Source organism: Arachis hypogaea, chromosome 13, assembly GCF_003086295.3.
Source record: "Arachis hypogaea cultivar Tifrunner chromosome 13, arahy.Tifrunner.gnm2.J5K5, whole genome shotgun sequence".
NCBI lineage: Eukaryota > Viridiplantae > Streptophyta > Magnoliopsida > Fabales > Fabaceae > Arachis > Arachis hypogaea.
Genome location: NC_092048.1, coordinates 33,948,090 through 33,959,378, shown reverse-complemented (window position 1 = coordinate 33,959,378; position 11,289 = coordinate 33,948,090). Strand labels below are relative to the sequence as shown.

General features: G+C 33.7%; 1 protein-coding gene across 3 annotated transcripts; it reads left to right on the top strand.

Annotated features, from left to right (window-relative positions):
• The first annotated feature begins 1,372 nt into the window (after window positions 1-1,372).
• LOC112738005 (uncharacterized) lies at window positions 1,373-3,767 on the top strand. Of its 3 annotated transcripts, none has more exons than XM_025788219.3 (3): window positions 1,401-1,767; window positions 2,555-2,578; window positions 3,179-3,767. In XM_025788219.3, the coding sequence occupies exons 1-3, from the start codon at window positions 1,554-1,556 to the stop codon at window positions 3,478-3,480; spliced, it is 540 nt and encodes a 179-aa protein (XP_025644004.1). In that variant the 5' UTR covers window positions 1,401-1,553; the 3' UTR covers window positions 3,481-3,767. The 3 variants fall into 3 exon arrangements, with proteins under 3 accessions (XP_072067700.1, XP_025644004.1, XP_025644003.1); XM_025788218.2 differs by having other exon boundaries at window positions 1,404-1,785; XM_072211599.1 differs by lacking the exon at window positions 2,555-2,578 and having other exon boundaries at window positions 1,373-1,785.
• The last annotated feature ends 7,522 nt before the right edge of the window (window positions 3,768-11,289 follow it).

The following is an 11,289-nucleotide window of genomic DNA, read 5'->3' as shown; positions in this document are numbered from 1 at the left end:
TATACTATAAACGAGATACATTAAACTCAATTCGTTTACAATTTAAATGAGATAAATAAAGCGACACAAATTTGTAAATAATTTACAAATTACAAATGAAAAAATAAATTATTTATTTAAAAAAAATTGACTTTTTACTCGATAAAAAAAACTAAAAAGAAAGGAGTTAATAGCCAAATTCGTCCATGAAAGATCACTTATTTTTCAAATTGGTCCTCAAATAATTTTTTAAGTCATATTAGTCCTTGAAAGATAAAACGTAACTCAAATTGGTCGTTCCGTTAGTTAGATGATGTCGTGTCACGTTAAGTGCCACGTGGTAGGTTAATGACATGTGTCACAAAATTATCGGTTGATGTATTAGGTCAGTGACATCTGGTATGCCACGTGTCATTTGACATATAATAAATATGTTTATAATCAAAATCTTCCTTGAAAATACACGTGTAAGTTATTTTCATTCCTAAAATTTTAAAAATTGATCAAATTAGTTCTTATATAAAATTTTCTTATTTTTTCTTCATAATATTAAATTCTAATTTTTTTATACTACTAATTTTAATATTATTTTTTAGACCTTAATAAATAAAATTTTCATTACATAAAATAATAAAAATAATTAAATTATTACAAAATTATTTTATCATTTGTATTTTAAAATTTTATATTTTCAAATTGTAGTTTTATTGGAGTAAAATTTTTTTATTTAAATAAGTTTGTTAAATTATTATTGATTATATATTTAAAAATATAATATTTTAAATCTCATTAAATAATATATTATTTATTTTAAAATTTAAATTTTTTAAAATTATAATTTTTATTATTGTTTAATTTATATAGTAGAAATCAATAATTGAAAAATTGATATGTAAAATCACTCATTGAATCTTAATATTTTAATATAATTTTTTTAAATAATTACTATATTTATTTAATGAAATTCAAAAAATTAAAATATTTAGTATATAATTAATACTAATTTGATAAACTTATTTATATAAAAGAATTTTATTACAAAAAAAGTTTGAATTTAAAAATAAAAATAATCTAAAAATATAAATAAAAAATAACTTTGTAATAATTTAATTATTTTTGTTATTTTATTTGAAGAAAATTTTATTTATTAAAATCTAAAAAATAAGATTATAAATAAATTTATGATATGTTAAATGACATATAGTATTAATTTATCATATCATTATATTAAATAATATTTAATGTAATATATTATTATTTAATTGATAAAATAACTAATTTAACTATTAATATGATTAAAAAATATTTGAGATTTAATTTAAAAAAAATGATTAAGCTTTTAAGAATGAATTTAATTATTAACCAAATAGGAAGTAACGAAAAGGTTTTAAGTTTTAACCGTTTAGTAATTAACTTCTTACAGCAACATCCACCTCATTCATTCTGAATCGCAGTGCAGTGCATAGCATAATAGCAAAGAGCACACAGCACAGCACAGTTTAGAAACTCATTAGATCTCCGTATTATCTGGGCCATCACAGAGAGAGAGAGAGAGAGAGAGAGATAGAAATCAGATGTCGAGGGGAAGATCTGATCCAGGAGGAGGTTGGCTGAGGTGGTGTCTGGTGTTATTCGCAGTTGTGTCGGCGTTGGGTGTGTGTGGTCCAGCTCTCTACTGGCGTTTCAAGAAGACAATCTCTCTCCGCGGCGCTTCCACTTCCAACCTCTCCTGCCCTCCTTGCATCTGCGACTGCCCTCCCCCTCTCTCCCTCTTCCAAGTTGCTCCTGGTTCGTATCCCGACTCAGGTTTTGTTACAATTGCTGTTTAAACCATTTTTTTAGGGGTTTAGGGATGCAAGCGTTACTCCTTCCTCTGTTATTTGCTTAGATCTAACAAGCATCATGTGAATTTTGTACTGTTAAAAGTAATATTTTCTTTTGTTTCAGTCTCTATCAAAAGGTGGAGACAGAAATGCAATAATATTTTTCTATGATTGCAATTGGGTTTTTGGAAGTTCAATATGTTGAATTGTTAAAACTTACAATGCGTTGCTACTACAATTCATTCATTATTATATATTGGTTGTTTCTTGATAGAACTTAGTTTCATAATCTTTCCTCTTGATTACAAAAAACCTATACTGCGGAAGAATTAACAATACAATATTGTTCAAGGAGAGGTTGAAATGTTTTGGGACAAAGCAAGATTTAAAATGAAGGAGTTTTAGACCCTGTAAAATCTGGTCATGGTTTTGCCTGATCTTGCTGCTTTATTTTCCTTTAGAAATAATCGTTGTTCAATTTTGTATATAAATATCATTGGTATCAAAACTGGAAATGACTTTTGTTGTTTCCTTTTAATTACGGTTTACAATGTAATTTCTTGGTGCTTATACAATAAAGATCGGAGGGTTTATTTATTGAAGTAACCGTCAGTTTTACATATTTTTATGAATGTCTCATTTCTTCCCCTGTGACTATGTTATGATTAGTTGTATCATATATGTTTGATATTCAGTTTTTAATGGGAGATATTAACACAACTAACTATTTACTTATTCATGTTCCTATGCAGGGCTGGCTAATCTCTCTGTCTCGGGTTAGGCTTTCTCCTACTGCATGGTTTTCTTAAAAATATATTTAATTGTTTGTGCATTGCAATCATGAGAACTATGTCAATAATGGCTTTCATGAAATGATCTGTATTATCATCTGGTTCTTTCTCATCTTATTGGGTAGTTTTTTAAATCTGAGTTTCTATAATAACATTTTGAGGTATTTCAAGTTCCACATTAAATTTCTGTCACGGATCATAGCGTGCAAGCACCTATGATAACCATGAAACTTCAACTATAAAATTTTTACTACTATGAACATGAACAACTCAGATGAGCCAGTTTTGCCCTGTGGTTCAATCAGTCACTTGGACTTCAAGCACTGACATTGTGTCTTACTATCTCTGTCTGTTTTGGTGATTGCAGTTATATATTTACTCTAGTTAACTACTGCTTAGGTAAAATATCAAAGAGGTGCAAGAGGTGCCAGCGCTTTTCCATGTGGAAATTCAGCATCACTTCTTGTCAGATGTCTTATTTTTTAGAAAATTTGGGATTTGGTCTTATTTTCAATCAAAGTCGTGATGAATAAAAGATGTTTCCAGTTTCATGCTCAAACTTGTTGATTTGCTGCTGATGAACAGATTGCGGAGGTAATGACCCAGACCTGAAGGCGGAGATGGAGAAGCAGTTTGTGGACCTTCTCACGGAGGAGCTGAAGTTGCAGGAGGCTGTTTCTGAAGCGCACACACGTCACATGAACATAACTTTGGCAGAAGCGAAAAGAGTGGCGTCTCAGTACCAGAGAGAGGCAGATAAATGCATTGCTGCAACTGAAACATGTGAGCAGGCAAGAGAGCTGGCTGAGGCCAAGCTCATCAAGGAGAGGAAGATAACAGCCGTGTGGGAGCGGCGAGCGCGGCAAATGGGATGGGAAGGAGAGTAGCTATAAAAATTATAATCTATAATTCTTCATTGTCATAATCATGTGTTTTACACAAGCATGCAAGTCAAGCAAAATGCTTGAGTTGTCAGCCAATTTAGGTTAAAGTTGTTCTCATACTCTCTTTGTAACAGTATCGCCTATATCCTTGTATCAAACAGTTTTTACCTTATACCAATTCATACGCGTCCGCTATTACCACAGCACAATATATCCTCCTGGACCCTGAAAATTCATCGAACATGTATACTTTTATTACTATTATACATTGAACTCTCTCCTTCCATGCATACTTTTATTTTTTGCATTTCTTCTTTTATAATTATTTTTATTATCCCCAATTAATCACCGGCATTCACGTCTTATAACTAAGAATATGACTGAAGTCACATGAAGGGAGTAAAGGTTTTCCGTCGAGGAAATTTTTTTATTCGCAGGATTCATATTTGAGGCCTCCAGTTAAGGGACTAATGTATTTATAATTTTGATCAATGCCACCTTGTTCAGTAATCTTGCAGTTATGTAACCCATAAGCATTAACCAAAAAAGTACCTGAAAGCATTCTACAAAAATAAATTTTGATGAAATAAAAAAATGTCGAAAGAAATTGTAGTTTACGCACGAAAGCAATGTGGGGTGCCTGATATTATGACAATCTAAATTCTATACACATGAACATGGTGATAATAACTGGGAATTCTTCAGTATCATGAACGTGCACATGGGCTCACTTAAAAGATTCTTGGCATATGTGGCACTATTTACTTCATTTAATATTTTATAATCAATCGCAGCAGTTGAGACTTTGGTCGAGTAGCAATATATAATGCCTCTTAATATGCTTCACGCGGATTCAAATCTTGACAATGACCAAGTAATAAATAGAATGTTGTGGTTTGGATAATGGATACTATGTATAATGTATTTGATTTATTTAACTTATTGTTCATTTATTTGATATTTTATTTTGTTAAATTTATGTGGAATATTTAATATTTATTTGAAATAAAAAAATATATCTTCCATTTACAATTTATTTTGTCATCTTAATAGTGATTTCATAATTCATAAACAATTAAGTTATTTATTTAATTAGAGAAATTATGTATGGAATAAAAAAGATTTATAGAAATATTTTAGACATTAGACACAAATGAAAATAATGAATTCCTTCTCTTTTAAATCACATTTAAAGACATATATTTAAAAGTGAGTACATTTCTATAAATATTTAAATCTTTAAGTTGAAAACTCTTAAAATATCTTTTGATATATCAATTATAAAAAACTTAGAATTATAGTTAAAGGAGAATCAATAGTAAGGACCATTAATAAAGGTCAATAAAAAAGAGGGATTAAATTTGTGTACAAACAATTAGTAAATATATACAAAATGAAATGTATCAATAAATAGAATTGGTTAAAATGATTCTTTGTACAGTATATGGCCTTGACACCTATATTTATAGGGATACCAAACCTTATTGATGAGTTTGAAAACTCTAAACTAATATTAGTGATGACTAAATATTATTAATATAATTATTTATAAAATTATTAATTTAATTCTAATTCATACCTGTTTAATTAATAATTTTTGTTGGTGCAGATTTTGCAATTGGGCCGGAAAAATAGCAAGCCCAAAATATTGAAAGTAAATCAGCCTTGGTTATAAAATTTGTTAAATGTTGTGGCTGAAACAATTTTTGATTATTGGGTCAGATTGATTTAAGCAAGTCCAAATTAAAATTAACAATCAGCCTTATGCAAAATTGTAATACAAAAGTTGGCTGAATTGTTTAGTTGGGCATGAATACAATCATTACTATGAGCCCAAATTGTTTTGCTTGCTTGGTCCGAAACCAATTGAGAGAGAATAATTTTTTTGCTTCATGCTTCCAACGGGTTTCATTTCCATCATGTGGTGGATTTCAAATTTTCTTTGCTTGAGTTAATTACCTTGGAAACATGAAAGAGAAAATGTCAAAGTGATTTGATGGAAATTAAGAGTAGCTTATACGCTACTACACAAAGCATGGAGAGTTGCACCTAATTAATTTATCTAACACTCATAGATTTGCTTTTCTTTCTCTTTCCTCTCTCTCTACTCTTTCTTCTTCTTTCGTTCATATCACAGAAACTATAGAAGCTAAGCCTAGCCACCGAAAAGAAGGAGAAGCAAGTTACAAGACCATCACAATGATGGCAAGAAAAAGAAAATAAAAAGTATGCTGTGGTTGAGATTCTCATCACTTATGGTAAGATTGGTAAAGAGATATTGGCTTCTCCATACCCAAAAATGGATGAAGAAGATTTCGGTCAGTAGAGGAAGATCCTTGGAGCGATGGCTTGACTCTGATTTTGCTCAACCACCACAGGAGGTAGCTACAATGGCTACGTGATGAAAAAGGCAGAAGTTGGAGCAGATGAAGCTGTCATCATCATGAAGCATCAAGGGCTATGAGTCCATCTTGGAATGCAAGACAAGACGAAGGGCTCGGATTGATGAAGATTGGTGACCAAGGAAGGACCAGAGGTAATTGCATGTTGGGTTTTACATTTAGTTTCCTCTTCTCTCTTTCTGTCCGAACCGGTTTGCATGAAGAAGAAGAATATTAGCTTGGTTTGTTTGGTTTCAACCGTGGAGGCTTCTCCCTATATATAAGGGTGAACAACCAGGGCTTGAAGTAAGGAGTGAGAGTGCAATGCACAGAGTTCTCATAGCTACCTAAGCTAACAGAAGTTCTTCTCCTTCAATGTTCTCTATTTTGTATTTTTCTGTTTAATTTTGTCTGTCTTGAGTCTCATGGAAAAAAGGCAAACATTGAGGTTTGTAAAGAAAAAGCCATAGAGCGAAAAAAGGCAGAGAGTGCAAAATTAAAAGAAAAAGCCATAGATGTCCTTAGAGGTCATTTGTACATCTGTGTTGTGTTTCATGATTCTGTGAGAATCCCCTTGCAAGTTGGGTTAGCACTTAGCAGTTGAAAGCTTGGCAGTGACCAAGTCAAGTTCAGGATTGGGGTTTAGATTCTGGACTTGTCCCGGATAAGAAGGGTAGTTCCTAGGGAGAATTGGTGTTTGTAATCAAGAATGATTATAGTGAAATTCCATCATTGTTGTGATAGAGACTGGATGTAGGCTGCCTTGCACTTAGCAGCTGAACCAGGATATATCTTGGTGTAATTCTCTCTCTCTTCTACTCCATTTCTATTTCTGCTGCCCAGGAGATAAAACTGAAAAAATATCTCGTGCCGAGTGACGAGATAAAAAGAAAAAGTCTCGTGGCTTGGTACGAGACAAAAATCAAAAAGTCTCCAGAAGTTGTTTCAAAGACCAACAAGTGTTATTAAGTGAAAAAGGGACTAAGATTCAACCCCCCTTCTCTTAGCCACTAAAAACCATCAATTGGTATCAGAGCTTGGTCTCAAAGAGATCAAGCTTTGCAGCTTGGAGAAAAGATCCAGTTGGCAGAAAACAGTGGCTCAACTCTGGTGTCCTACAATCTGACAGAAGGACAGTCAAGCAATAGACCTCCTCTTTTCAATAGGAAAAACTACACCTATTGGAAGGAGAGAATGAAGATCTTTGTGCAAGTAGTGGATTATCGACTCTGGAAAATGATCTTGGAAGGTCCTTAGTTTCCAACCACTACAAGTGCTGAAGGAGTAATCTCACTCAAACCAGAAGCAAGCTGGACCGAAGAAGACAGAAAGAAGGTGGAGCTCAATGCCAAGGCTATCAACTTGCTTAACTGTGCTATCAGCTTTGAGGAGTACCGACGGGTATCACGATGCACAACGGCAAAAAAAATCTAGGAGAAACTTCAAATTACTCATGAAGGAACCACTATAGTAAAGAAGACAAGGATAGACATGTTGAACAGAGAATATGAAATGTTCTCAATGAAGGAAGGAGAATCAATAGATGAAATGTTTGAAAGATTCAACATTATCATTGTCGGCTTGGATGCTATGGGGATTAAGTATCCTGATTCTATGCTTGTGAGGAGAGTCCTAAGATGTCTTACTAAAGAGTGGGAAACAAAAGCCTTAATCATTTCTGAAAGTAGTGGTTTAGATTCCATGACATATGATGACTTGAGAGGAAACCTACTTGCTTTTGAAAACACTTATTTGAAAAAGGATTCAAAAAAGAAAGGAATTTCTTTTACATCTGTTACTAACCCCCTGGATGATGAATCCAGTGATAATTCCTCTGAAAATGAATTTGTGTTGTTTGCCAAAAAATTCAAGAAAATAGTGAAGTTCAAGGAGAAAAGCAAGGGAAGCAGCTCTAGGAAACAAAGAAAAGATCTCAGCAAGGTGACATGTTACAACTGCAAAGAAACTGGGCACTTCAAGTCAGATTGCCCGAAATTGAAGAAAGAAGAGAATCCAAAGAAGGGAAAGAAGAAAGGTCTGATGGCTTCTTGGGAGGACTTGGAAAACGATTATGAAGATGATGAAGAATCCGAAATCAAGTCTCAACCATGTCTTATTGCAGACCACGTTGAACAGGTAGTCACTTATAACCCTGACACTGAAGCTCTTCATCTTATGATAGACCACCTTTCTGAAAAAATTAGATGTTTCTTACTGGATAATCAAGAACTTGAACAACAAATCACCATTCTTAAAGCAGAAAATGGTTTTCTCAAAGAAAAATTAAGGGAGGCAGAAACTGCTGTTGATCTTGTTGAAGAAAACAAGCAGTTAAAAGCCCAACTTAGGAGCTGTGAAAGTGATCATTCTGTTGTTGTATATGTAAATTGTTTTAAAGAAAATGAAGAGTTTCTTAAAGAGGTCAAAAGGCTTAAAGAAGACTTAGCCAAGTTTACTCAAAGTTCTTAAAATCTGAATCACATCTTGGCTAGTCAAAAACCTCTTTTTGATAAAGCTGGCTTGGGCTTCTATAAAACTGTTGAGAAACCTCATTTTGAAAACACTGCCTCATCTTCTAAGGATACAAGGTTTCAAAACCCAACAAGCTTTAACAAAATAGCAACTCCAAGGTTTTGTAGACTATGTAACCGAAATGGACACTTTCCCATTCAATGCTTCTTTAGTGAAAGGATGATTGGTGATAGAGTTTACAAAATTGTTTTTGATTATAATGGACTAGAACATAAGAGATGGTTTAACGTGAAAGGATCCAAGAAGATTTGGATACCTAAGGTCACTTGAGCTTGTTTTGTAGGTGTGCCTAGCATCCAAATGGAAGGAGAATATGTGGTACATGGACAACAGATGTTCTAGGCACATGACCGGAAAGACAATCTTCTTCATAAAGCTTGATGAGTATGATGGAGGACTTGTCACTTTCGGTGATGATGGTAAAGAAAAGATAGTGGCCGTTGGAAAAGTTGGTAAAAAATTTTCATCTTGTATAAATGATGTTCTTCTTGTAAATGGTTTGAAACATAATTTACTTAGTGTAAGCCAATTGTGTGATCTAGGATTTGAAGTTATTTTTAGAAAATTTGTGTGTTTGGTTGTTTGTGAAAAAACTGGGGATATTTTATTTGAGGCTAAAAGGTGCAATAATGTGTATGGATTGACTCTTGAGGACTTGAAAGAACAAAATGTAACATGTTTTACTTCTCTTGAATCTGAAAAATGGCTATGGCATAAAAAGTTGGGTCATGCTAGCATGTACCAAATTTCTAAACTAGTCAAGAAAAATTTGGTTTGAGGAATTCCAAATATCAAATTTGATAAGGATCTTGCTTGTGATGCTTGCCAATTAGGCAAACAAGTAAAATTTTCTTTTAAACCAAAAGATGAAATTTCAACCAAAAGGCCATTAGAGATGTTACACATTGATCTTTTTGGTCTAACAAGAACTCAAAGTTTAGGAGGTAAACACTATGGTCTAGTTGTGGTAGATGATTACTCTAGATTTGGTTGGGTATTTTTTCTTGCTCATAAAAATGATGCTTTTCATGATTTCTCAACCCTTTGCAAGAAAATTCAGAATGAAAAAGATTTAAAAATTGCCCATTTGAGAAGTGATCACGGAAGAGAATTTGAAAACCAAGACTTTGAAAAATTCTGTGATGACTTTGGAATTGCTCATAACTTTTCATGCTCTAGAACCCCTCAACAAAATATGGTGGTTGAGAGAAGGAATAGAAGCCTTCAAGAGATGACTAGGGCCATGCTTTGTAAGAATGAGATTCCAAAATTTCTATGGGCTGAAGCTGTAAATACAGCTTGTTACATTTTGAATAGGACCATTATTAGAAAAGGGCTGAAGAAAACTCCTTATGAGCTATGGAAAGAAACCCCTCCAAATCTTAAGTATTTCCATATTTTTGGATGCAAATGCTTTGTACTTAACAATAAAGAAAACCTTGTCAAATTTGATCCAAAATCGTATGAAGGGATGTTTGTTGGATACTCCACCACTAGCAAGGCCTACAGGATTTATCTCAAAGAATATAGGACCATAGAGGAATCCATACATGTCTCTTTTTGTGATTCTAATTCAATTCCCAGTGCCATGATAGAAGATGATACAGATTGTGAAGATGTTATCAACAAGGAAACCAGTGAAGAAAATCCCAATTCTGCTTAAAATGAAGAGTCTGCCAGTCCAGTTTTGTCTCGTTAGATTGAAGGAGACATTTCCATTTTATCTCCTGAGCCAGCAAGAGAAACTGAAACAGTAAGACCCACAGAAGCTCATCAAAGCTCAACACCACTCCGGAAGCCTAGAGAATGGAAGTCCATGAGGGGTTATCCTCATGACTTTATCATTGGTGATCCCTCTCAAGGTGTAACAACAAGATCCTCAACCAAAAGGCAATCTGAACCAAGAAATTTTGCCCTCTTGTCACAAATAGAGCCCAACAATGTAAAACAAGCTCTTGAAGATCCATCATGGGTCAAAGCCATGCAAGAAGAGCTTACTCAATTCGACAAGAATGAGGTTTGGACACTAGTACCTCATCCGAATGGTAAGAAAGTTACGGGTACTAAGTGGGTGTTCAAAAATAAATTAGGTGAGGATGGAAAAGTTGTTCGTAACAAGGCTAGACTAGTGGCCCAAGGTTACGATCAAGAAGATGGTATAGATTTTGATGAGTCTTTTGCTCCAGTAGCAAGAATGGAAGCAATTAGGTTGCTTCTTGCCTATGCTGCCCATAAGGGTTTTAAAATGTTTCAAATGGATGTAAAATGTGCTTTCCTTAATGGCTTTATTGATAGAGAAGTGTTTGTGGCACAACCCCCCGGTTTTGAAGATAAAGAATTTTAAAACCATGTTTTCAAACTCTCAAAGGCTCTTTATGGCCTTAGACAAGCTCCAAGAGCTTGGTATGAAAGGCTTAGTACCTTCTTGTTGGAAAATAAATTTCAAAGGGGTACCACCGACACTACTTTATTTATTAAAGCATCTAATGATGATATCCTCCTAGTTCAAGTTTATGTGGATGACATTATGTTTGGATCGGCCAATGAGTCCTTGTGTGAAGAGTTTGGAAAACTCATGACTATTGAGTTTGAGATGAGTTTAATGGGAGAGCTAACTTTCTTTCTTGGCCTCCAAATTAAACAAACTCCTAGTGGTACCTTTATTCACCAAGGAAAGTATGCAAAAGAACTTATCAAAAAATTTGGCCTAGAAAGTTCCAAACCAATGGGAACACCAATGCATCCAAACACTAAACTTGAAAAGGATGATGATGGCAAAGATGTAGATGAAACAAGGTATAGAGGAATGATAGGTTCACTCATGTACCTTACCTCCTCTAAACTGGATACTGTTCAAAGTGTGGGTGTATGCTTAAGATTTCAATCTCACCCAAAGGAA